Source organism: Sparus aurata, chromosome 19 (genome assembly GCF_900880675.1).
Source record: "Sparus aurata chromosome 19, fSpaAur1.1, whole genome shotgun sequence".
Classification (NCBI taxonomy): domain Eukaryota; kingdom Metazoa; phylum Chordata; class Actinopteri; order Spariformes; family Sparidae; genus Sparus; species Sparus aurata.
This window is the reverse complement of record NC_044205.1, coordinates 6608206-6635770: the sequence shown is the minus strand read 5'-3', so window position 1 is coordinate 6635770 and position 27565 is coordinate 6608206. Positions and strand designations below refer to the sequence as shown.

Here is a 27565-nt window from a genome sequence, read left to right as displayed (position 1 = left end):
TGAAACTGTCATACTATATTAGTCGCTCAGTGAAAATCAAGTTCAAGTTCACTCACCACTCAAAGCTATAACTCCTCACCCCTGATTGATGTTAGAAAATGCACATTTTTATTGTGTGCTCACCTTTGTCCACTTTCAGGAAGACATCTATGGAACAGATTAGGTATCAGTTTCTTTTCCCCACCACAATCCTTTGTTTTGCCCTATTGAGAATATCTGCAGTTCTCTTGAAACTGACAAATTGCATGAACTTTATCAAATCCCATAGCACGCATAGTCAAACATGCTTATCATACGTCCTCCTGTTTGAGCTCTCTGTTCTTGAATGCATAAAGGATAGGGATTTTATACCTTTGTCACACCAGCAGTGTCTATCAGTATCCTACAGTCCACTGTGTGACAGTCAGTTGTTTATTGTTCCCTCGACTCATTCAGTTGGGAGATATAATGTGACCATGTCATATTTAACAGGTATATGCATTCAGGTGGTCTTTGATCAGAACTACTATGTCACTTGGTCTAGACCACTGAAGCTGTAGCAAGGTGAAAATAACTGAAACCAGGAAGAAACTTTGAACTTGGTTGCAGCTTGTCTCGGAAGCCATCGACCCTCATCTGGCGATGCTTTAGCCTCTGTGGGCAACAGCCAATGTATTAGGCCTTTGATTAGCAACTTGAGACACAAAAACTGAGTAGGTGTTGAGGGATAACAGATAAATATGATAAATCAATCAATAAAAGTTTACCTGCGAGCAACCAAAGTCCGCTGAGACATGTTCGGTCAATACTATTCGGACTACAAACAGAAAGCAGAACACTTCTGATACCAACATCTTCTCCCTTTCCCTACAGATACTGCATTCATATGCAGATATCTGTTTATGGAGATAAGGTTGGAGCTTGGATATGTTAATCACAAGAAAATGGCAATATAATGTATAGTTTGTGTAATTACTTTCATTGCCAGAAGGGTAAGACAAAAGTACTGCACTGCAGGAAAGGAAAGGCTTGATGCTCATAAAATGACCTTGGTGACCTAAGAAATAATTAAATGTGTGGTGTATTACCATGTGTTGCAGAGGTTCTGAATGGCTGTTCCAGGTGGCAGAAGAGTCTCTTTGAGCTCCTCAGTGCTGACATTCCAGCTTTGGTACGGAGTCGGCAAAGACAGTGGTGAACAGGGACAGTCAGCGTGGAACACACAGGAGCCTTCATGCAACACCTATGAGAGACACAGTGAGGCTTGGAAGAATCCGATCTTATCATGGGTAAGATAATATCCAATCACATCCGACCACGTGCAAACACAGACACAAGCACAAAGTGAAGTGTCCAGACCTGTCCAGGAGGGCAAGTACACCCAGGGGTGCAGGGTCCTTGCAAACACTGAGTGTGTGACCACAGGTCTTCACAGGTATATGGACATGAGCCAGAACAGTCACTAAACACCTTCCCAGTAGGACACTCTGCATCACACAGAGACAAATGAAAATACAATTATTAACATCACCTCTCAAATATATCTCAGTCGACAGTTGTGTGTTTATTTCTCTATGCACACTTTACAATTTGTGTTTTTTTTAGAACAGACTGTTCCGAATGTTAATAAACTAGAGGAAGAAATTACTGAAGAAACTGTGGTGTGAATGCAGGATTTACAAAAAACTAATTCTAAATTGCATTGCTGGTTTTCAAAGTTATATATTATCAATAATGTAAGAAATTTAAATGATTGGTATGATTAGTATAATTTAAAAGTTGAATACAACTCATATTGGATGAAATATGTGGGACATTATGAAGTTTACGGGGTCTTATTCTGAAAGAATTAATTAGTGGATAAAGGTGGAAAAAGGTATGAATAGTTGTTGATGAATAATGAAGGAAAAAAATAGACAAGAGACAGATTGTGTTGCCTTAATCCCACAGAGCTGAACTGCATTGCTTGAATGATGTCTGGTAGCTAAACTGTATTACTTGAAATAAGGGCTGGGAGCTAAACTCAATTGCAAGGGAAACTTATGTTTGGAGGAGACAAAAGTCTGTTTGCCTCTGTAGTCAGATGTCTGTGAAAGGCAAAAATTGCGCTTTTTTATGTCTATGTAATGTATATTGGGTGAAACTTCCCCACTTTGTTTTGTCCCACTGTAGCTCTGAACATTCCACCCCACAGATAGAAATGTAAAAATCTTAGAGGGGCTGACTTGAAAAATTAACACTGCAATCAATGATATGAAAGAGTTGAATTAATAAGTTGTGGATCTTTTAAAGTCTGATCGGAGCGTCTATGTGATTGTATGAAGTGGGACAGGGTTTAAGATTAGTGGGTGTAAAGGTTTTCTGAATACTTTTGCCCGACATTTTAAAGCTGAATAATATCCAAAATGCATAAAACATGTGGAAAATTTCAATGTTTAAATTACATTTCTAATTCCAATATGAATGAGTAGATGCGACCGTTACCATGCAGGCAGCTGTTGGTGTTACAGACAGTGTGCTGTTCAAGTGGTCTGACACAAGCCGGCCCACCAGGCTCTGGCTCTCTAAGGACTGTCTTGTTCCGCATTGACAACCCACCACCACATGTGGCGCTGCACTCACTCCAGGGTGACCACTCGCTCAACAAACACCCCGCTAGGGAGAGGACAAAGGACACAGGATAGACACGTGAAAACAAAGACAGTCTCAGAAATGTGTCTAATAAACACTGGGTCGAATTTGCGTGGTGCAAAACATTTTCTAAATTGTGCATGCAGCTACTCGTTCCATGTCAGACCTGGACACGATGGCATATCACAGATCTCTGTCTGATTGGTGTCACTGCAGGTAGGACCACCCTCTGTGTCCTGGCAGAGCCGCGTCCTCTTCCTCTGGCCATGCCCACATGAGGTTGAGCAGGAGCTCCATGGGCTCCAGGGCTCGTACACCGGGCAGGGAAGCTTGGTGCATACCAGAGTGCCATTCTCACACACACTGCAGATAGAGGGGTGTTTGAAAAATTCAGATAAAGTGTGAGCTCATGTTAAACAGAAAAGAACAGACCTGAGCAGTGTAAAGTATGAAAGTTGCTCTTCAAGTAAATTTCCTCTCTAATATTACAGACCAATTTGTTCTGTAAGCTCAAACTCGTGATTTTGACTATCCACATCTGAAAATGAGACAGACACCAAGCCACTCTCACCAGCTGTTACAGTCCATGGAAAGCTCATCTTTTGGGAGGAACTCCAGCGTCCCGTTGCCTGATGGGATACCACAGCGACACTCTGTCACTGACACACAGTGGCCATCCTGCAACAACTGTCCCCCTGGACACCGACAACCTAAAAAGTTAAGGATAAAAGAAACATTTAAGAGAAATCGAAAAATAGTCTCTCTAAATGTTGCCGTCTGATCCAGAGATGAAAAAGTATTTCAAAATATTGTTCTTATTAGAAGGCAAAGATTACCTGGGTGACAGGCTCCTTGGAGACACTGCACATGCTCCCATAAGTCAGTGCAGCTGCGAGGACATTGATTGGCACAGCTCTCTTGGTAGATCCGTCCCCTATCCTCACAGCGCTCACCTAGGAAACAAGGAATCAATTTTTCCCACTCTTCATGAATAAAGATATAAGCAAAGTTCACTGGATGCGCTTCAGGAAGTGACTTTACCTTCTTGTGATATTTTCTTTTTTCCCCGAAGTGCTGCCTGATGTTTCCACTTACCTCTCTGTGAACATCCCTTGTGTTCGCTAGAGTATGTTAATATCTAAGTGTAGTGAATTTAAAACAAAGGCAGAGCTGTACCTGGGCAGAGTCCTGTGTTGCAGCTCTGACTCTGTGTCTGTTGGCTTTTACAAGAGGGCCCTTGAGGAGAGGCCAGGGGCTGTCTGTAGCGCTGCCTGACTCCACCGCTGCAGGGCTCTGCACAGGCTGTCCAGGCGCTCCACACACTCCACACGCACAAATCTGAAAGGGTAGAATAATTATCACAACTACCATCAGCTCTGTTCTCCTCCTAATTATAATGACTGCAATTATCATGATGACTGCTGTAACAGCCATAATTGCTATTATACTCATCATCATCAGCAATAACAAAGCAAATGTATTGTTTATGGATTTATGTTCAAGCATACTTAAGATGGTGAGATGTTTGATTTATATCAGAAATTAGAGTTTGCTGTATTTATTTGAATAAAAAACACTCCCAGTATAACAAATCTTACATATCTGGGCTAATAATGATGAAGTACAATACATCAAGTATTTGAAATGCAAATCAGACCTATGGTCCATTAGGCAGGGTAGTAATTCATAGCCATTCCCCTTTCATGTCCAAAGGGGACAGGTCAGAGAGGAGTAGAGGGATGATGAAGATGAATCATTCTTTGCACAGACACAACACCAAATCCAATCAACCTGATGTATCCCCACAGACACATGGACCTCAAACTCTTCCTTTCTTTTTCAAATCGCTTTCCCATTTTTACTGCTTTGGAGAATAATATGAAATAGGGCAGTGGGAATGTACAATTCAATTTTTTTTTTTACAGTGGACACTGATTGCAAGCTCCTAAACGATCTACTGATGGTAACTATTCATCTGAACAGGCAGCAGTGAACTGACGTTCAAAAAGAAAGACTGATGAAAACCTGTTACCAGTCATCTTCCTTCACTTATATTGAGAAAAAAACTTTGAGTGTGACTTTGAGGCACTTTCCTAACCTTGTTTGAATCTTAGTTCCATTAAAACTTTATAATAACCATCATTGATAGTTATTAATAGTTATGTCAATATAACCAAACAGTGACATGCTTTACAAACCATTTATTAGGGAAGTGTTAATTGTAAAGTTGGTTATAATACAAAACGGTTCATAAATACTGTGTAGCTGGATGGCCATCATAAAGTTGCAACTGATGTATAAACCTTTACAATTATTCAATACATGGTTAATAGAGCAGTTTATTGTTTGTTAACAGTGACATAACTATTAAGTAAAGTTTAATTAACAATACATTTACCATTTATTAATAAAAGATATTATAAGGCGTTACCTGAGAACCCCAAGGCCCCATTCTTGGGCCTCTTTTGTGCATCCTTTACAACCATCTCCCACTAGCTTAGACAAAGTAAATAATTACCATAATTATGTGAATTACATACAGATTTACAGAACAATAATACCAAGTAACAACAGTCCCCTAAAAACACTAAGTAACTGCATTCTACAAATCAAATTCACATTAAGAAAATTACTGAATAAGCCTAATATGATTTTAAGAATTTAACAAGCATTACAGTGCAACTCATTCGGAACACGGCTGCTAAACCCTCACTCAGACTAGAAACTTCAAAGGTCTTGGCACTGGCCTCCTGTGTGTCAAATAACTGATCTTACATCGAGGGGTTTAGGGCTAAAATACATCAATGATCTGTTGCTACATTATGAGCTGTCAAGACCTCTCATGCCTTCTGGGACAGGGTTATTCCCTTGGTCATAACTAAACGTGGAGAAATTACATTTAGTTTTAAGGCTCAAAATCCCACTGGCAACTGGGCCAGGACAAAAATCCTGTTTTATTATCCTTGTACCTGTCATTTCTACAATACCTTTCATATGACATTCACATCACATTTTTATGAAAACTTTCTAAATAAGAGGTGGAGGGGATGGCGGTGGAGTTCAGGTGATAAGACAGTCAAGCAACTGACAGCAATTTGAGAGTTGTGTTTTAACATTTGTTAGTGTGAAACCACTTGTTACTTTTAAGGAGACCTCGGGACAATCTCCAGCTACGTTTGTGGCGACAAAGGCAGGTATTTTAAGGCCAAACATGATCTCTTCCTGACCCTCAACAAGAGCTTTTGGGAAAACCGAAAGGGATAAAGCAAAGTGTTGTCACAAAGTTGTGACATAGAGAAATGTAAAGTTTAAACAAATCTGTGATTAGCAAAAATGTACATTACCAACATTTATTCTTGCAACTGTGTTGCCCAATTTCCCTTCATAAATAATATGCCAAAGATGCTTGGTTTTCTCTGCTTTTTCTGAAAGGGCTAAATTAAATTCTGAGCTACGTATTCATTTCTCTTAATGTACTGTTTCTGCACTGTTGAGTTTTATATTTATCTTTTATTCAATTCTTCAAAATCCTTTTTATATTGATTTGTGTTTCTTGTCTTAATGTCTTTTATGTTTTATGTAAATCACATAGAGTTTTCTCAGTGCTGAAAGTTGTTACACAAGTACATTCACCTTGCATTGTATTCCAGCCCTATTTTTGCATCAAAGGGTTTCCCTCTCCATCCCAGAGAGAGTTATTTCATCACCACAGTCACCGTCTTACCCAATCTGGTGCCATGCTTTTCTAGCTCTGACTCGTTCACTGTGTTGTCTGCATATAATCTCATGGTTGTGGCAAAGTATCAAACTGCTGCAACATGCTGAGGGGAACCTGGTGGAGCAAAACTGTCCCATTCATTATTTTTCCTCACTGAGGAGTTAAAGGAGCAACTGGAGCTTGACAAAGGCTGACAGAAGAACTGACTGCATTTCTGCACTGAGATAAAAGGCTGACTTGCTTCAGAGTGAGCCTCTTTTTGTCCTCTTGGACACACTCCATTACCTCTGCAGATGTTAGAATCTGGACAGGACCTCTCCTCTACCAATGGTCCTGGACATTGGCTGTCCTCCTCCTCTCTAGAGACTGGAAGACCAGAATCCAGGTCCAAACAGGCCCGGAAACGCCTCTGAATTGAAACCATGTTACTGCCAGTGATAACTCCTGCTTGTGAGGTGCTGTGCTGCAGGGAAGCAGAGGGCACACAGGGAGAGCATGGAGTCCACTCTGACCACTCGCTGAGGATGACTAAAAGAAGGTAAAAAAAAAAGGCAGGGTAACAGAATGATGGGATTATTAACCCAGGAGCACCTTACATTACTCTTATTTATCTGCTTTCTTACCTTCACACTCTCTACTGTCACACTGTAAAGTTCCATCATGGCAGAGGCTAGAGGACAGGAGAGCCAAAAAGATGATAACAACAATTTGTCAAACTGAGGCAAAGATCCCAGAGAAATAGTAAAGAGAGAAAACAGAGAGTAAAAAAAAAAGAGAAATAGTGGATACTGATTGAGATGCAACACAGAGGCTGGCAACCATGGCAAAAGTCCTTCATACTGCATTTATCTTTTTCTTGATGCATCACTTGTTGTAGTGACACATGGAGTTAGGGTTGTTTTGTTATGATATCAGTATAGAATATGCCTCCAATACACCTGTATGCAACTCTTAGACCAGGGTCCAAAAGTCAGACACCACTAGTCAAAATACTTTTATTTTGTGTTTGTTTTTAAATGCAATATAATTTTTCTTTTATTGCAAATAATTATATTATCTTAAAATGTTAGGTGAATCCTGTGAAAAATGTCCATTTATTTCCAAACATCTAAGGATTTGTTTTGTCTAAACGCTTGGCTTTCTCAGTGGAGTTGCGGCCATGTGACTGTGGATGAAAGTCCATGACAGTCAGGACTTTATAGGACAGGTTATAAGTATTTTGATTGGTTGACTTTTTGACTGTACTGGAAATAAACTGTGTACATGTATAAGAAATAGAATATATACTGTAATGCACAGGTATTTGATTGGGAAACAGTGACGGCTGATACACAAAGTTCATGAACTGGTATTGGGAAGAAATAATGGCTTCAATACATCTCAAACTAAAACACAGTGGCTGTTACTTAGGAAGAGACCCAAATTTATGTAATGAAAAAGAAATTGGAGATTTAAACGATATTGGCTTAACAGGAACAAAGTATACAGAAACAAACAGCCCTCTTCAATGACTCCATATTAAAATATTTAAATATATTCAATATATGTTTTTAACAACCAGGTACTGCAGCCTATGGTGACTGTGGCCCCCTGAGGGACAGTGACAGGTTTGGGTGGTTCTCCTGAAGCTTGGTGCTGCAGGTGGACGCAGCCACACTCCTCTGGAGGAACACAGCTCCCGTTCTGCTGCAGCAGGCCCTGGAAAACACACAATTCACATGAAAGAAGAACAGGTGCAGTGATAGTGTTTTTGTTTGTACAGATGTACACTAAAACCTAACAGTTCTTTTCCCCTGTATCTGTGGTATAATTCTCAGTCAATATACTCTATGTTGCTGACTGTACATACAAGGCAAAAACAAAAACAACAGTAAAATATGCATTTATGTTGCAGCTGGTCATTATCTTAACGTTTAGAGCAACAATAAGGGATGTTTCTTTAAAATTATATTATCAAAGGACAAAGTGAAAGGAGAATAATCAGCTGCTCTTGGCTTTATGGAGCTTTATGGTGAGTTGCTTATTGTTCAGCAGTCCAGCGCATAACTTCAATGCTGTTTTTATTGGTTAATTTTCATAGTGTTTGTAGTGTTTTGGCCCCAGCCACCAGCTGTTTTCAGTGAAAAAGATCTGATAAACTCACTGTACACCCACTGTTTTTGCTGACCCAAGAATGGCAAATAAATCAGTTGCTGCAGGTTTAAGTATTCAATGAAACATAAAAGTAATCCATAGCTGTTAAATGAATAATGGTTACTGGCGTGTTGTGCGTATCTGGTGATCTGCTCTCTGTTCCATATTTCATCATCTCTGCTCCCTGCTGCTGTTTAGGCGTATCATCAGTCTATCAGAGAAGATTTTCCAGGTTTTTGCAATAAATCAAAGCTGGAGGCTACAAACTGGGCCAAACAACATTATAAAGTTGTCATTGCAACTTATATCGCAGCAATGTATAAACAACAATATGCAGCAGCAATCCCTATTACACCATTTAAATTCATGCCAGCATATTCTTGCCCTGGACTTGCCAACACAGTAGTCTAGCGATACAGAATTACTGTGACATGCAGATTGCAACATTGTCATACTTATGTTTCACAAATGTTCACCACATACTTACTGCAGTGACATTTAAAATCTTTATATTTCAAACGCAGAGTTTGTACAAACTGGGAGGAGCAGAACTTTCAATCAGACAACCTTATGATTGCTTACCTCTACAGTTAATGTATTCAAGAATAGAATTAAGACATAAATATAGAATGAGCACTACAAGGTCCTGCCCTGAACACGTTACTTATGCAGCCTCATGCAGAGCAAATGCCTGCAGTGCACGTAATGTGTAGTCTGAGTCACAGGCAAAACAAGACAGTAAGGTTTCATTTTTAAGGATTGTCTTTTTTTAGTTTTCTTCAACTACAGTGAGCTATACATCGCTACTCTGCAACCACAAGCTGCTATTTAAATGCCGACAGATTGATCAAGACCCCAAAGTGGAAGCCTTTCTTGATATAAGCCCTGATCACTTTCATATTTCCTTTCATCATTTACCTGTGTTGCAGTTTGCTATTTCAAGCCATGTTGTTAACTACTATCAAAGGAAACAGGTGACAAGAACAAGTAAATAATAGAAACTCTCAAAAGCGTATATTTTAACAAAATAATGACATGTGATGATCCATTTCCGTATACAAGGGCAGTTCCTATCTTAGAAATATAAAAATAAGTCTGGCCAAGTGTTAGGCTTGCTACATTCGTAGAGCACCTCTCCATGGCTCATACTGTATGTACCACTCACACATTGTTATCACATCTGCCTAAGTCCGTTTCACCGATAACAGCAGCAGGGTAGTTTTGCATGAGCTACTCTGCAAACAGTCAGAGTACATAACGTTTTCCTTATAGCCGTGGTTTGTGAAACATGTCAAAAAACAGAATCAATCAATAGTATCTGCGTGTTTTAGCATCTTATTACCCATCTGATTCAACTATCTGATTGACATTTGTCGGATAAAGGCATATTATTGGTTACTGGTCATTGCAGTAACCAATAATGTGCCTTTATCCATACAGTATCAAGATTAGTCTCACCTACGAAATGACCGTTTACAGAAACAATTATCCTGAAGTGAAGACATCTTTTATCATAATTTTTATTACTTTTTTTGATCCAACAAAATGTGTATTTATTCCGTGTAAAAGAGGTAGAATTTTGATTCAAACATTATTTACATCACTTCCAACCAGAAAATTGGCAGTTGTGCTGCAGAGATTTGTGTATACAGTAAAATACGATGGTCTGACCTATCTTACCTGATCATATTTCTGCTATGCTTATTTTATGTACTGTGGTGCTTTGAAGCATCTTTGATATCTAAACAACAGCAACATCTCGGTCTAACTGCTAGTTTTGGCCAAACAGGTTAACAAGGTCCCCTACTCATCCTAATTTTAGTTAAAGTTTTGCTATTAATTAACATCAAACATACATTTTAAATGAATGTGATGAATACAATTTCAAATAACGACATAAGATGACAAAAGATAATTAAATTATCTGTAAGTCAGTACAAGACACAGAGTTTTTCTACCAGTAAATTATGGTAAAACAAACACTTTGATTAATTCTATAGAATATAAAATAGACTTTGGCTAATTCAATATTCACCTGTGGGCAGTAGCAGCCAGGTGTACACTCCTTGACACCTAAACAAAGATCTTCACGGCCCTGCAAAGCACACTGCTTCTCACAGGGTGGGCCACATGCTGAGTACACAAATGGGGCTTCACAATCTACAAATATGAGTAAAAAAAAAAAACATTGGATAGTATCAACATGCACTAAAACATGACAATCATACACATGTGCTGGGTCAAAAGCACAACAAGGTGTTTGATTTCCTTGGTTTGTGTGCTCAAAATAAAATTGAAGTTGATAAGAGCAATAACAGAACCGCAAATAGGCCTCCCTTATACATATTTTTCCTTTTACAGTAGTTGTTAACTCACCATCGCAATGACTGACACTGCATGACCTGCTCTGGGTTTCAACAGCAGTGCACTGTTGCCCCCTGGTGGCTGGGGATAGAGCTACACGGTAGCGCTGCTGCCTCTGAGACACACAGGAGCACTGAGACCAAACACTCCACTCTGACATGGGACAGCCTGCAGGAGAGAGCAGATCAACCAATCTGCTGCTACATGCTTAAACAAACACTTCATGTTATTTGTGATTCACTCAGAATCTGTGAGGGAGCACATGTGCTTGTGTTATCCAGTGTTAGTCCTGGTTAGTCTATTGCTTATAAGTTATACAAAGGGGAAAACATATCCAATTTAATCAGTATGTAATGGCTCTATTCATAGACCTCATAACTCTTTTACAATCAATATAAAACCGTTTCACTGGCATCAACCGCCAGACTACAATTAAACCAATAGCAAAAATTCAATAAGCAACCACGATGACCTGACACTAACAACAATAAATAGTCCAATAATATCAAATCAATCATTGCATTCATCAATTTCCAAATTTAGCTCAGGACAGGGTTGGACATACATTACATGTTTTCAGTTAGAGAAGATCAATGCAAACTAAATTCACTCACCACAATATCCAATACATATATAATCTAAGCACATAGACATTTACTGACAACAGTTTCAATATCCTACCCACAATGTAAAGCAAGCACTGTGTAATTAATCAGGACAGGCAAGTAGCAGACACAAGGAAAGATATACATTAAGTTTTAATGGAGGTAAATATGAGAATGTATTGAGCTGTGCTTCAGATGGTAGGCCATATTTTCCAGCCTTAAATACAAACAACATAATTTGCTTCCCAACATTAATATAATAATTATAAAAATGATAACAACAATAATACATTTTAATTTGCTGTCTGCGGCACACGCTGTTCTTTTTAATTAATGTCTCACTGTATTGCCTTTGTAGAAAAAGGCTGCACACACTAAATTGATGCTCCCAAACAGAAGCTGTCTTAAATAGAATTATGAACAAAACTCACAATAATCTTGAGGAGATTGAGGCTCAGGCTGGGACTCAAACCTGGGCTGAATCATGTGAAGTCATTGCTGTATATGAACCTCCTCCATCAGATGTAATTGAAGAGCGAGGAGTTGTTATCGTGCTGTACAGTGGCTCCTGCTGTTTGACTGTCCAGCATTTGTTTACATACCTAGTTGCCTACAATCACCAGTAACGTTTGTTGAGTCGTGTGTGTGTGTGTGTGTGTGTGTGTGTGTGTGTGTGTGTGTGTGTGTGTGTGTGGGTGTGTGTGTACCTGGACAAGGCTGTTTATAGCACAGCTGGGTCTCCTCTTTGTTCCTCTCTGCCTCGATCTCAGCCGGACACGCTGCATCTCCTCCCTCCTCACACACACACACCCTGCGCCTTGACACAGAACCAGCACCACAGCTTCGTGTACACGATGACCATGGCGACCACGGGCAAAGGTCGTCTGTAGACAGGAGAGTCAATATCATACGAGAAAATGTAAATTGTATTAACTTACCTCATAATCCTGTTTTGCTGACAATCTCTTTCTACAAACAGTTCATCCAGTGTGTTTAGTTCAAATGATGTCAGTCTTGGTAATAGACAAATACTTTATGAATGAATACAACAGTTACATGTTTGAACAAATGAATACAACAGTAACATGTTTGAACAAACCCAGACAGGGAGGAGTATGACAGTCCTGTGTCTCTCTCTCTGGCCCACTGCAGTCAGAGCCATTGTTGCGTGGAGGTGGGTTGATACAGGCGTGGGTTCGAACCTGTGTGCCTTGACCACAGGTCACAGAGCAGTCAGACCACACTGACCATGGAGTCCAGCCACCATCCACTGGAAACAACACACAGGACTCAGTCATTTGACATTGATGCAAATGATGGAAATGTGTATTTTATCAGTATATTCTCATTTAAATTAAGCTAGTACTGTCAGCTGAGTGACTATGTTAACACATTTAGGTTTACTATACCTTTACTCTTTTTAAATAAATGCAGTCACTTACCTCTGCAGTCAATGTCTTGGCAGTAATGTCCCTCTGGGGTGCACGTGCTAGAAGGCAAACAAATTACAGATTTTAAAAAAAGGGATAATTCTTATTACCAAACCTTTTTCCTGCAATATAGTCTTTATGTCTGTGTTTTCTTGCATCATTCTCACCATTGTTTACACTCGCCCTGCAGCCAGGTGTCTCCCACTCTAAGCTCCTGATTGTCATGGAGACAGAGAGGTGGGCAGGGTCCCGGGTCACAGGATTTATGTTGCACTTCCTCGAACTGGCAATCTGTTCCTTCAGTTTCCGGGATAAGAGATCTGACACATAACAGTACATTTATGGTTTAGCGTGCTGTATATTTCCCTGAGGGCACCGATGTTATAGATTTCAATTTAAGAGCAATAATGTAATATGAACAGGTGTTAATCAGGTATTTATGAGTTGCCTTCCCTTACCTGTATCTAGTTCTCTGGCCCTGCCCACAGGAAACGCTGCATGATGCCCAACTGGACCAGGAGCTCCAAATGCAGGAGGCCTGGCAGCTGTCATTGGTGCAGAGGAGCTGTCCGTCAGAGCAGCTGCAGTTGTTACAGTCCACCTGATGCCAGCTGCCGGCTGCCCAAATCTGTCCCAGTGAGTCAACACAGTCGCACTGCCACAGCTGCACACACATCCCGTCCTGCTGCAACTGGCCTGGATGCACACACACACACACACACACACAGTAGTAATTTAGGCTAGTTGCTATTTTAATGAACAGACATGAGGAATTTTGATTAGACATCATTGCATTAGATTACAGCAGCTGGTTTGGGGATGTACTGTAAGTTCCTCTAAGATAACCCCAGAAAAAAGTTAAGAGTCATTTTACCAAAATAGCAAGAGACATTATTAATCCCCTACCTCTATCTGTATTCATGAATATAGCTTCTAGTTTCATTAGTCCAGGTCTTGAGATGCCTGTCAGAGATTTCTGCCTCCAACACAGTATTGTGGAGGTGAAGCCATTTGTTCTGCTCACAGACGTGAAAACTTAAAAATGCAACAGCAACATCCATTACAAAAAGAGAATTCCCACATTGTGCCTAACGATATTCTGTAGTCCTCATTGCGAAGGCAATAATTCCAATTGAGGTATAGACAGAATTTAAGAAAAGTCATAACTCATAAATAAAACTTTGAAAAAAAGACAAGAAACAATCCTTTCTACATTTTTTCTAACTATTTGGATTTTTACTGAATCCTCTGATCACGTACTGGCTGCAAAGGAGTCAGCCTATAAATCATCTGGCGGTTGTACATTTTTAAAATGCAATTATAACACCAATTCAATATGTAAGAGCCTGATGGCACTGAAACCCCCAAATTAAAAATGACATTGTCCTGGTTACTGAAAACTATTTACAGTGAGAGTCAGGACAAGTTTATATTCTAAAAGATATGTTACTTTTCAATCCTATGACATGCCAGATACAGATATCTCGAGACCTGGATGAATAAACCAAAAACCATCTGCGTAGCCTTGGACATTTTTGGAAAAAAATTGGGAAAAATTGGAGCTACTGTAATAGTGACAGTGGTTATACAAACTCATGGTTAACAGCAACCAGCAACTAGGCTTGAAGCTTAGATATACTGTAGCTTGTGCACCCAACACACACATGCCAACGCACATACACACACACACACACACACACACACACACACACACACACACACACACACACACACACACACACACACACCATTATATCGTGCTTATCTTTCGAATAGAAGCAGGCACAGAACCTTTAGGAAAAAATCCCCCTGATAAGCAGACAAACACACACATACTCACTCACACACACACACAAACACACACACAGACACACAGGCTTATCTGTTAATAAAATGATAGCATCCTCAGTGCCTTTGGGGCAGCGACAGCCTGGTTGACATTCGGTGTTGCCCTGGCACTCTATGCCCTGCTGGAGGTCTGAGCACCGCTGTGGACACTGGTTGGCACACAACACGAACTCCTGGCCTGGCGGGCACCCTTTCTCATCTGACAATACACAAACAGAAGGTCATGAATTTTCCCATGACGCTGGAGGCATTCTCTCCATAGAATGTGCCTCACCAAGAATGCTGATCACAGGCTGCGCTGAGTATTTGAACAAAGACCTACCTAAAAAAACAGCCATGTGCTGAATTAATGAGCAGTTGTCTTTGCACAGGATGAACTATCCTTGATCTAAACTTAGCAAGTGCAAGTGAACATGGTGAGTCTGTCTCACCGCAGGGTTTGGTGTTGCAGGGTTTGACCTGGTTCTTCTCTCCCTCACACTTCTTCCCACCGTTCTTGGGTGGCGGGCTGGAGCAGGAGCGGGTCCGTATAGAGCGTCCTCCACCACAGCGCTTATCACAGCGGGACCAGGGACTCCAGCGCGACCAGCCTCCATCCACTACAGCATCAACACATAAACATGAAAACAAGCACATACATTCAACACGACACAGTGTTTCTGCATGTCTTATAATAAATACATTAAGTATATATATATTTAAATATATCTATATATATAAATCATTTATTTTGGTTGTGATAACAGTGTACTTGATTTGATGGATATTATGTGATTGCAGATTGGGACAAAAAAACAGTGATTTTGAAACAGTAAACCTGGGATATTTTTTAATGAGTTATTAAGTGAAGACATTAAAGTTAGAAAAGGCTGACTTTGTGGTCATTATATAATTTTAAAATGTTTCTATAAAAACACAATATAAATTGAATTGATAGGTGCCTTACAGAAACTATCACCTTACTACCTTGTCTTATAGGCTCAACCTCAAACTGGAGGGTGAGGGGTCAGTGGGGACCCACAGCTAAGTTTTGCCCCCAGGGCCCCTCAGTTAGGGAATCTGTTGTCGCCTGGCAGCCATTTGTTTTCATCATTTCACTAAATAATAAACATAATGTATTGCAGGTGCATACAACATAAACATGTTGTAGGTGCAGAAGGATAATGTCTATGCAACATTGCAACACAACAATAATGTAATTCAGAGTATTACCACGTCTGTGTTTCCTGCTGGATTCTCATACCCTGTTTCAATTCATGGAAATCAATACGGTCGGTAAACTACCTCCAAAAACTGAAACAAAGCTTGACAATCCCTGCATTGACTCAAGATAGGATGTACAGTGATGAGAAGAACTTTCAAAATCAGAATGGGTTGAATTGAAAAAGGCTAATTCTGCGTGGTAGAGAGATTACTGACCTCTGCAGGGCCTGATGTTACAGAAGCGATGCTCCAGGTTTCCTCCCAGTATGTCTTCACACCACGAGCCATTGGTGCCAGGGCTTAAGAAGGTTCGGATCCTCTGCTGCTGACCCACTCCACAGGACCGCGAACAAGAGCCCCACTCCCCCCACTCTGTCCATGAACAGTTCCTGAGTGCACAGTCAGCCCCTACACATGCGTCATCTCCATCTGGGAACATATTACAAAAGACATATGATTGTCTAATATTGTAGTTCCACATCTGTATAGCTCAGTCTAATTAATTGTGATGGTTTAGTTAATTGCTGGCATGCATCTCCTTTCCTATTTCTTAGTCCAATTGTATCAGTTTACTTTAAATACGATTTTGTTTATGGCACTGATTGCAATGTCGCAATGTTTATCATTAAAATGGAAACTGTGCACAGAGCTTGTTTTGAACACAAATCCCAACCAACTGAACACCCCTCGCCTCACCCTCCCCGAAAGGGGCCACTAAAACGCAAACAATGACTCCTAGTTTTAGTTATACACTATTTGAAACATAATGCCAATAAATTCTCCTAAGTCTTACAGTTTTAGTTTGTTTGAAGCAAGATAATTTGTTTGTGAATACCACTATCTACAACCTTTCTGGAATCAAAACTTCAGATGAAGAGCTTGTCCGCACTAATCTCTACTGACGTCTGAGATGATCAGTAAATAAAAGAGGAAGACAATAAAAACTCTGCTCTTTCATCTTTGAGATAAGCATCATAACGAAGTTACAACCCAAACCACAACACAAATACCAAAGAGCATCTTTGTTAATACATTTTACTTGAGGAAATCTCATGGCTTACATCGCGTGCTCGCTCACACAGGCTGTTAATATCTAAATAATGAGACCTGTATCTTATCACAAAGTCTGCAGGCTCTTTGTCAAAGCAGTGGCTCCCTTAATGGTTGCACAGCCACCTTCATTCATTTCTATTGTTGCACTGATTCTCTGCATCACTGTCTGAGTGATAGTTTCAGATGTGGAGGGGGGGGACAGTTTTGCTGCAGCTCTGATCCGTCAGTATCAGAGCCGCAGCAGAGGCGAGACAGCGTCTGTGTCAATGGAAAAGCCGGAGGCGCGGTTCAGGGGTGTGTCGGTCTGACGGTGTTCACAGTCTGACAGCTAAACAGATCCTTCACCCATCAAATAAAAGAGAAATGTACCACAATGCAACCCAAAAAGCAACGTTACAGGACCAAGCAACAGTGATATGGTAACGGGTAGTGTCTTTGACAACTTATATGACTTGCATTTCTGGCCGAAGAGCATAGCATAGTACTGCTAAGCACAGGACTGTTTAACTCTGGTTGATGTGTTTAATCTATGTGTTTGTCCACTGTTTTGGTGTTATTGTGATCTCTGTGTAGTCGGGTTATTGGTAATTTGCTTTGCTACATGGCTAATTTGACATGATTTGAATTATGCTTCACATAGACTCAGGGTCATTGCGTGCAGCTAACGATCTTGTCTAACCCGGCGTCACGTTTTACAGACACACACACACACACACACACACACAAATTCCCTATTAATGTTGCATAAAGCACTACAAAGGCATCAAAATATAACATGTTTACAATGCGGACAGCTTTGGTTTATGAAAGTCATGCCTTACTAGCTTAAGTAGTACAAGATTTGGCAGTAACCATAAACGCTGACAGCAGCAAAGAGAGACATTATGAGTGGCTGTACCGGGACACTGAGGCAGGTTACAGGCCTTCTCTTGGTGAGAACTTCCAGAGCAGGGAGGTTTGATACACTGTCGATGACGAGACTTCATGGCCGGGCTGAGAGCGCTGGAGCAGGTCTTAGTGCAGGGACTCCATAACGACCAGGGAGTGAAGCCAGCATCCTCATCTAAAGAAGAAGGATGAGGAAATAGAAAGGACAGGATTTGTTTCATGAGGGACACCATAGTAGAAGCTTGAGGTAAGGAAAAACACACATAAAAGATCACAATATACTGTAATTTATCATATAGACAGCTAATTACTAACATCAGAAAGTGAGCAGAAAGCAAAACATATGTGAAAGAAAAAAATAGAAAAAAGTAATTCAGTAAAAAATAGAGCAAATGAACAACGGAGAAGACTAGCTAGTATTAAACTTAACTTACCTGGTAATAATGGTTCCTCTGTTGGACCAACAGTAACTGCCAACAACAAACACAAAATCAATGAGTACAAAGTATACTATTCAGTGTCTCTGTTATATCCATAAATAATGGCAGCGAATGAATAATCACTTCACGTCCCTACAGTACCAACTATACCAACACTGGCCCCTGTACCTGGGCAGTCCGGAGCCTGGCAGTAGGTGGTTTCTTGGCGTGGCCCATGGCAGTCTCTTCCTCCGTGTGCCGGAGCAGGCTGTTTGCAGCCCCTGGTCCGAGTCTTCAGTCCCAGACCGCCACAGGACAGCGAGCAGGAGCTCCAGGAGCCCCAGGGTGACAGGCCGCCGTCAACTGGGCAATGCTCCAAGGAACAGTTCCATCTGCCATGTTCACAGCCACTACAGGGAGCAGAGGAGAGGAAGATTGAGGCTGAATGCTAGAGGCCCATAGAGTGGTAGATTAAAAAGTGGACTTGGGGCCACACCTTTTCAAATTCATGATACTGTATGCGTTTTTAATCTCCTCTGCAAAGCATATTATGTTTTCACCTGTGTCTGTTTGTTGGTTAGTTCGTTGGTTTGTCAGCAGGGAAAAACAAAAACTTCTGGACGTATTTCCATGAAACTTGGATGGAAATCTTGATAGGATAGGTTTTTTTCTCTTTCTTAAACATCGTAGGAGGTCTTATATTGGGATAGTAGAAACCTTGTTATCTGTCCTGCAGTAAGAGTTAGCATGTAGTAGGCAGTGTGTAGGACTGTATGGAAAAAGTATATCTGCAAATATGCCCAAGATTTTGTGCTCACCAGGTGCTGCAGTCATGAACCAGAGTCTCTCCATTCTGAAGTTCCACTCCCTCAGAGACGTTATGGAGGAGCAGAGATGAGATGGGTGTGACAGAAAAACTCTGCAGAGAGGCCAGAAAGTCTTTGTCCACCAGACATGGGCACTCCTGAAACACAAACATTTTTTTTTTTTAATTTCACCATATTACCACAAATGGTACTATGGTTTTCATCATCAGAAATCAGTGTTTAGTCTATTTGGAAACTTGCAGTGAGTATCTTTAGCTTTTATTAAATTCAAAAGCATTTTAGCTCATTTAACACAGTTTGAAAATGTGGCAAATTGTGAAATTGCGCCACAAGCTTTAATGTTTGTGCTGCAAAATATCATCTCTCTATCAGAATACAAAAGTTGCTCAGAAGACAGGGACTCGCCTGCAGGCAGACTCCACGGTGTTGGTAGGTTTGTGGGGGGCAGTGGCAGCCTTCCTCACAGCCATCAGAGTAGCAGCCCTCCCTGCCGCTGACATGAGCGCAGCTGAACGGACAGCCTTCCCCTCGTTCACACTCCCTGTACAACCTGCCAGGAGGACAGCCCACTTCTGTACAACAACATGATGTCAGCATGGAGACACAGATTAAAAACAATTCAGAAAGAGTTCAAAATGACAGAGTTACACTGGATGTCATAATTCAAATCACATAGATGCAATAGCTACAGTTGATCTACAGGAAAGCAGGACTCACCGAGGCAGACCTGGGTGTTGCAGGTTTTGCTCTGGCGGCTGAGGCCGCTGCAGAGTGAAGAGCTGCAGACACGAGACCGAGACTGCTGTCCTCCACCACAGCTGACAGAACACAAAGACCACTGAGACCATGGGAGCCACAGGCCCGCCGAGTCTAGAAGCAAAAACATACTCTGATGAAAAGACACAATAGCATAGTAGGTAAGGACTTTCCAGATGGAGGAAACCATCTTTTGTTTCCAAAGGGTAATGTAAGAGATACAATTCTATTTTTCTCATCTTTTCTAAAGTCCAAACTGGGTTGGTCAGACGGGACTACCTGTGCACAGGTGTGTGTTGCAGTCTCTCTGCTGTTCAGCGACTCCAAGGCAGCCTCTCCCACCATTCTGAGGGGATGGGTTATCACACTGGCGTCTCTTGAACTTGACTCCTCCACCACAAGGAAGTGAACACTCAGTCCAGACCCCCCATTGGCTCCAGCCACCGTCAACATGGCAACCAGGGACGGATTGACACTGCAGAACCCCGGCCTCACATGTACTGAGATAAAGTGAGAAAGATGACAAAACAGCGAAATAAAGGAAAATAAAAGACTTGAGTTTTTTTGGTACATAAAAACAAATTTAATTATACATATATAAATCAATCTTATTACAAGAATCAAAACGTTGTAGAGCAATTCAGTCAAGCTGTACCAGTTTTTGCAGTCACTCATGATGCTGTCTCCTGGATTTGCAAACTGCCAATCAGATCCACCAGGCCCTATCCATGATGCATTACTGGAATCTGGCATACTGGATGTTATTTCTGTATCAGAGACAAAAATCTGTTGATGAGACCAATCTCTGCTGAGTCCAACACAGTTAACCCATGCAATGAAACCACTTCCATTGGCAATGTTCACACAAACAGATTGTGGATCTAACCAGTAGCAGAGCTGTTCTGGTATTTACAGCGACACTCTTCCCTGGCCACACACACGCCATCCTGCAGAACCATGTCACCCGGACAACCACATGTCTGCCTGCACCCGGGGGAGTCCAAGCACTCTGTGTCGCCATAGAGATCTGAACAGGAGCGAGGACAGGGCTTCCCACAAGGCCATTCTTCCTGGCCTCCACCACAGTCTACATAACACAGAAGAGAGTGCAGTTTGAAAAGAGCAACACACAGAGTGGAATCATGGGTCTTATGGCTGTAGAGTTGGGAAAACATTGTCATCCTTATAAAATGAGTGGCAATGAAATGAAATGAAAATCAAAAGAATGTTTTCATTATGTGATAATAAATGAAATGTATTACTGAAAAGGATGATTGATGAACAATGTTTCAGTGCAGGAGCATGTCACCACGCTGTGTATCAGTCGCTCCTGTTGTCATTCAGCTAGAGCCAAACATGCACAGTGACACGAGAGGCCAGGGAGAGTTCAACCAGAGCAGAGAGTTAAATAATCTTCCCTATCAGGCAGCCATTTCATTTTAATAGATTGTTTGGCATCCAACTCTAGCGGGGACAGAAATGCTGATTAGGCGCCATACTGTTTCTTGTGGGGCCTTTTAATTTCTTAAGAGTTTCTCTCCACCTTTTCTTCTTCCTTTGCTCATTTCATCCTCATTTTCATCCATTAACCTTCCTCGAAGTGGGACATCAATGCTTTTCAACATAAATCCACAATTGTTATTCAACCCTTTATCATGCTGACCTGAGCAGACAGTTGTGTTGTCATGGCAACCACGCCTCTGCCTGCGCTCTCCAATACAGGGCAGGCCACCAAACCTGGTGGGAGGACTGTTACATTCCCTTGTGCGAGTGGACGACCCAGCACACCCATCACACTCTGACCACACTGACCAGGGACTCCACGAACCGTGAACTAGAGGGAGAGTGAGTAAAATAAGTTATTTTGACTTACTTATAGAACAGGTAATAGATGACAATAAAAAGACACACTTATAGATACAAAGAAAAGAAGCAGGAGAGGACAGAATGAAAGTGATTTGAATGATAAGTTAAGATTAGGGGCTAAATACTTCTGTCAAAAACTGCTTAAGTGTGAGGTACAGTCATTAAAAGACAATGATAGTGATGATGAGTGGTGGCTACTTACCTGGACAGAAGGTGATGACGGGGCAGGGTTGTCTCTGTATTTGAACTCCGATCCCATTGTGCATTTCCTGATCTCCAGAGCAGGCAGCTCCTCCAGCCTTTGGCTCAGGACAGCCACAACTCCTGTAGCGGGACACAGACTCTGCCCCACAGGTCCTGGAGCACGGAGTCCACTCTGACCACTCACACCAACCACCTGACACTGGAAACACACAGAGGGATGTGACATCTACATTTATGGCCGACCCTAGACATCATTTTACAATGCAGAAATGTTTTTTAATCATCAGTCAGACATATAGACTGCATACATTTTTTGTGCGGGTGAAGAAGACTGCACAAGCAATACAAAAAGAAATTTCATATCTTGTGTTTTGAATATCCACAGCTGGTTTCACCCACCTGGACAAGGGTATCTGGAGCAGTTGAACCTCCCACCCGCACAGGTGCTGAAACAAAGAGGAAAGCCAATTTTTTTTTTTTTCCTGTCCATTTTCTCAAAATGGCAAATGTGTTGTATATGCATGCAAAGTATGTTTTCCTTGTGTGTGACTATTCTGACCAGTTGTTACATCCATCCGGGGCTTTAGTGGTCTCCCCTGGATCCAGACTGTGTCCAGTGCTAAGGTCCAGGCAGGGACAGTCTTCCCTCTCAACACAGACTGTCCCATTAGCTGACAGGACCTTCCCCTCTGTACAGTAGCACCCCGGCTCACACTGCCACTCACAATACTGAGGGTCAGGATAAAATTGCTATTATCATCACCAGAATTCTTCTTATTTTCAAAGTACAATTTCCTGTTAAAACCAGTGGTAATGAGTAAAATCGGCAGTCAAACTTGGAGTGATACTCACAGCTAGGTCCTCACAGGAGCGAGGGCAGGAGGGACCACAGCTACTGAACACTGTGCCTGGGACCTGTGAGCATGGTGCCACTAAAACATACAAATAATGACAAACTTTCAAAACACTGACCCAGAATCAGCTGTATAAGACTCAATGTGCAGATGTACACAAAACGCACTTTTCGCCTTATCTACATTCTACACACTCTGTAAACGTACCTGGACAGTGGTCAGTGTTACAGGCTATGACCTCAGTTCCCAGCCCCTCACAGTAGTTCCCCTCCCCCTCTGGACTGGGACTGTCACACTTTCTCCCTCGGCCTCGAAAGCCACCACCGCATGATTTGGTACAATCTGTCCAGTTACTCCACTGACCCCAGACACCGTCACCTGGAATAGCCAGGGAGGACCTCGATGACTTTCCAGGCTATTTTAAAGGATTTAATTTGAACTGAATTAATGCAAAACAAACTCACGGTCACATGGGGCAGTGACGCAGACTTGGTCTTCTCTTTGAGGGCCCAGACATGGCAGGCCACTGCCAGAGCGCTGGGGGCTGGAACAGAACCGGTACCTGGACTGGAGACCTGCTCCACACGACACTGAACACTGACCCCAAGGAGTCCACACTGACCACTGGCCATCAACTGCAGAGTGTGTTTGTATGTGAGGGAGCAGATCAAGAAAGATATATTGTAGTAAGAAAAATGCAATTTATTCATACATCTTATTTGTCAGTCTCCAGGATTATTCACATTGGCTGTGAATACAGCAAATTCATCAAGCTTGAGAAGTTGAGTTTTAGAGATGATTTAGTGTAGACAGAAGATGAGTTAGAGTTTATTGGCATACAGCTGTCTGTTCAGCAAACACGAGAATAAAAGTGTGAACAAATGATCTACTTAAAAGGGTTAATTCACTTACAAATAAAATTCAGTCATTATCTATCTTATCTACTCAACCACCTTCACATCAAAACAGCGTTGGAGCATCCTGCTACCTAATGAAAGGGGAGGGGGACTTGTTGTAAAGAAAACAACGAAAAACAAAACAATAACATAAAATGGCTCCATACAGCTCCAGACGCCCTGAGATCCCAATTTAATTAGAAAAGATGTTATTTACTCTTTTCAGGCTTAAATCTTCACTGTAGTTGCTGAGCGTTAGCACGCAATCCATCTGAAGTTGGTGCACAAGCTTGACGGCACATGCAAGGGTGTAAATAACTTATTAAATCAATTTAATTTAAGCTTCGTGGGGCTTCCGGAGACTTGGATTACACCAGATGAGCTGTATGGAGCCATCTTGTGTTTTTTTTTCAGTCGTTTTTTCTGTTTTAAAACAAGTCCACAGCTACTTCAGTTGTTTAGGAGAATGATGCAATGCTCTTTTGCTGTGAAGCTCCAGAAATGTTTCGTAGACTGCGAAACTTCAGCGACTTTGCATCAGCACGAGTCTGAGTAGAAAGTGGCTGAACTTTCAATTTTTGGGTGAACTAAATAAGGACAAGACAACAATGAAATTAAAACACAGAAAAAAGCTAAACTGACTGAATAAACATCATTGGCTTACCATTGCAGCTGACTTGAGAGCAGTTTACAAGTCTCCCCGCCTCGCATGTACTGAAATATAAACACACACATCTCTTCTTTATGGTGAACAGAAGCACTAGCTTTGTTATGGCTCATAAACAAAATAAAGAATAAAGTCAGTCTTACTTACCAGTTATTGCAGTCTGTGGGCACGATGTCTCCTGGTCTGTACTGCTCTCCATCCACATCACAGCGACATTCAGACTCTCGCACACACACACCATCCTGAAAACATGGACAATCAACAATATGGCTGTGACTATTGTATGTGTATAGGTTTGTGAGTGTGTGTGAGTGTGTGTGTGTGTGTGTGTGTGTGTGTGTGTGTGTGTGTGTGTGTGTGTGTGTGTATGTGTGGGTTTTAGCCACCCCACCCACCTGTTGGACAGTTCCTTGTGGACATTGGCAGCCAGGAGTGCAGTTCCTGCTCAGATTCATTGTGAGGTCTGTGCATGACACTACTCCCCTCACACACTGCTTCCACTCCTGGCTTGGGGGACACACCCTGCCATCTCCTGACACAGCAACAGAGGCCATGCAGAGATCAATGAAAACCCTCTCAGTGTAATACAAAAAACCCCCATCTAAATCATTTTTTTATCTGATTTGATTAATAACCAAACATCCAGTGTTTTTCAGTATTCAAAACAGAAGCTCCTGTATGCAGTGAAATCTCATTATTAGGCCTGCACAGGCCTGAGTCGTAAACCATATATACTGAATCATCCATTAACCTGGCAGTGAAATTCATCTTACTGATGTCATGAATTATGCATAAATACTTTATGCCCTCTTTTTTCTTCCTCTCTTTTTAAAGCATTTCTTACATGAGTAGAATTTGATTTATTAGAATACAGATGACGATTTCTATTTTTTGTAGTTCCCTATGACACCAGTGAAATTAAATTCAAATGAATTGTTAAAGCTGTTTGAGCACCTTCAAGACTGAATTGTTCTCCTTACTGACTTCTTATTGTTCTTTTTTTGAGCAAAAGAACGTATTTAATGCAATAAATATGTAAAATTGTTCTATTATACCTTCTAATACCAATTTATACAATTCTGATATCAAACATGACAATATAGTTATAGATGAGTGTGGGTCTTGCTGTACCACAGGGCTGCAGTTTACAGGCACTGAACTGCTGAGCAGTGCCGTGGATTCGGATGGGCCCACGGGTCCGGGTCCTATAACCTCCTCCACACGTCACTGAGCACTCTGACCAGGCACTCCATGGCTCCTTCACACCTTCAGACACATCACAACTACATCAACTTTTTGTATATTTGAATCTGTGATTTGCTTGTAACAACTGTAGCAACTCTGAGTATGTACCAAAGCAGGGTTCAATGCTGCATGTATCAATCCCAACTCTGTCTCCTTCACAGGGACGACCTCCAGAAGCTGGAGGAGGATTGGTTCCTGAACGATACCGCCTTCGGACACCAACATCACAAGTTCGACTGCACGCGCTCCACAGGGTCCAGCTGCTCCATCCACAGTCCACTGAGAAACACACACACAAGATAGAAGATGGGGATGGGGAAAAATGGAAATGGAAAATTCATCACATCAGATATAGTGTACCCCTGTACAGGATGTGACTGACCATAAGATCCTTGAGAGGAGATGTCTTCGTCTTGTTGTATTTATTTACTATATATGTTGTTACTATGACTTAAACTTTGATTTGTTTATTGCTTGCTGTCTTGTTGATTTTGTACTTTGTACTTTGTCAATTGCTGGATATATGCTGTTTGTTAAAGTGTTTGTCTCTATCAATCTTTTTTGTTCTTTTTAGAAAGTTTTCTTTTATTTTCCAAAACCCAAAGAAAAGGGACAAATGACGAGAGCACAAAAGACTTGAGGCAGCAAAAGTCAAGGAGAGTTCAAAACTGATGACTAAAGCCACTAACCAGGACAGGGATCTGTTCCACACTCCATCTCTCCATTAGTGCAGGTGCTGTTTGAGGCACACAAGGAAGACATTTGATTTCAGAAATGGCCGTACATTGCAAAGACCAAAACGCTAATTCAAACTTTAAGGCAAATTATAGACATAGTAATCTTTGCTGACAGTACCAGTTATTGCAAGCATCGAGAGGCAGGGTGCCACCCGCTGTGTACAGCTGCCCTTGGTGGTAACATGGGCACTGTGCCAGGGGCACACAGCTGCCGTTGAGCAGGTAAAAGCCCAGGGAGCAGTAGCAGCCGTCGTAACAGGCAGTAGCACACTGCACCTCTGCGGAGGTCATGTCCAAACACACCCGTGGACAAGCACCGCCGTGAGCCTCACACTCTGCTGCTGTCATGTACACCATGCCCTCTGGACACGCGTCTGAGAGGAGAGGAGAGCAGTGAAAATCAGGACTGTATATTGGACATGAACACATTTATTGAATGGTGTGCATAATTTAAAAAACTGAAATGTGGTTGAATTTTAAACAAAGCAACACAAAGACAGTTTTGCACATATTTGTCCATGGCCTTGTGGATCTTGAATTATAAGGAAACATGATACAGTACCCAAGCAGGGGTGGGAGTTGCAGTCTCTAGTCTGTATGTGAGGCCCGGGGCAGCTGCTGCCCTCATGCTGTGGGGAGGGTGAATTGCAGAATCGCTCTCTTGTTTGGACACCAGAGTCACATTCTGATGAGCACTGAGACCACACTGACCACACTGACCAGCCACCATTTACTGGAAGTAAACAAATATAATCAGGTTTTTAGTATTCTTTCATCACTCCACTGTTTGTGGAGGGAACAGACAGATCATGGACATTGTGGTTTATGTGTGTGGTATACCTGGACAGTATACAGTGTTACAAGGCTCTTGCTCCTCACTGTCTCCATCACAGGTAGAGTCCAGGTGTGTGTGGCTTGAGGTTGTGAGTGTGCGGTTGCAGCTGCGGAAACGTCGTCTGATTCCAACGTCATCTACATGGTTGAAACACGTCTTGCTGCACTCTGACCAGCTGGTCCATTTCTTCCAGACTCCATCTGGTAGCACTGCAGAGGAGAGGAGGACAGTGAGCAAATAAGACACAGGCAACTATGACACTGGCCTGGGACTATATCTGAAGGAAGGTTTGACTTTGTTCAATAGTTCATTACATCTTTATCAGACAGGCTACATTATACTCTTTGACCTACTATAATACAACATACACAGTAGTTGTCCACATGACTTTTTTAGAATATAAACCT

The 27565-nt window shown here is 41.6% G+C and overlaps 1 protein-coding gene across 4 annotated transcripts in view; it reads right to left on the bottom strand.

The window, feature by feature from the left end:
* Window positions 1–27565, bottom strand: part of sspo (SCO-spondin) — a 90483-nt gene that overhangs the window by 22228 nt on the left and 40690 nt on the right. For all 4 annotated transcript variants that reach the window (XM_030398963.1, XM_030398959.1, XM_030398960.1 and 1 more), the window contains 45 exons: window positions 27164–27367; window positions 26886–27056; window positions 26442–26697; window positions 26276–26322; window positions 25695–25865; window positions 25473–25607; window positions 24737–24873; window positions 24489–24583; window positions 24339–24388; window positions 23243–23413; window positions 22986–23156; window positions 22777–22856; window positions 22484–22653; window positions 22324–22370; window positions 21923–22123; window positions 21518–21688; window positions 20741–20941; window positions 20510–20621; window positions 20134–20354; window positions 19816–19968; window positions 19504–19670; window positions 19090–19235; window positions 18461–18681; window positions 18287–18322; window positions 17863–18027; window positions 16128–16340; window positions 15140–15307; window positions 14773–14907; window positions 13319–13556; window positions 13028–13180; window positions 12873–12919; window positions 12530–12700; window positions 12138–12314; window positions 10838–10993; window positions 10497–10621; window positions 7887–8026; window positions 6952–6998; window positions 6614–6856; window positions 3787–3948; window positions 3447–3563; window positions 3182–3320; window positions 2777–2973; window positions 2464–2634; window positions 1339–1466; window positions 1068–1222 (listed from right to left, as the gene is read on the bottom strand). In XM_030398963.1, coding sequence (XP_030254823.1) covers window positions 1068–1222; window positions 1339–1466; window positions 2464–2634; window positions 2777–2973; window positions 3182–3320; window positions 3447–3563; window positions 3787–3948; window positions 6614–6856; window positions 6952–6998; window positions 7887–8026; window positions 10497–10621; window positions 10838–10993; window positions 12138–12314; window positions 12530–12700; window positions 12873–12919; window positions 13028–13180; window positions 13319–13556; window positions 14773–14907; window positions 15140–15307; window positions 16128–16340; window positions 17863–18027; window positions 18287–18322; window positions 18461–18681; window positions 19090–19235; window positions 19504–19670; window positions 19816–19968; window positions 20134–20354; window positions 20510–20621; window positions 20741–20941; window positions 21518–21688; window positions 21923–22123; window positions 22324–22370; window positions 22484–22653; window positions 22777–22856; window positions 22986–23156; window positions 23243–23413; window positions 24339–24388; window positions 24489–24583; window positions 24737–24873; window positions 25473–25607; window positions 25695–25865; window positions 26276–26322; window positions 26442–26697; window positions 26886–27056; window positions 27164–27367 — 6781 coding nt within the window. The remainder of the gene's footprint in view (window positions 1–1067; window positions 1223–1338; window positions 1467–2463; window positions 2635–2776; window positions 2974–3181; window positions 3321–3446; window positions 3564–3786; window positions 3949–6613; window positions 6857–6951; window positions 6999–7886; window positions 8027–10496; window positions 10622–10837; window positions 10994–12137; window positions 12315–12529; window positions 12701–12872; window positions 12920–13027; window positions 13181–13318; window positions 13557–14772; window positions 14908–15139; window positions 15308–16127; window positions 16341–17862; window positions 18028–18286; window positions 18323–18460; window positions 18682–19089; window positions 19236–19503; window positions 19671–19815; window positions 19969–20133; window positions 20355–20509; window positions 20622–20740; window positions 20942–21517; window positions 21689–21922; window positions 22124–22323; window positions 22371–22483; window positions 22654–22776; window positions 22857–22985; window positions 23157–23242; window positions 23414–24338; window positions 24389–24488; window positions 24584–24736; window positions 24874–25472; window positions 25608–25694; window positions 25866–26275; window positions 26323–26441; window positions 26698–26885; window positions 27057–27163; window positions 27368–27565) is intronic.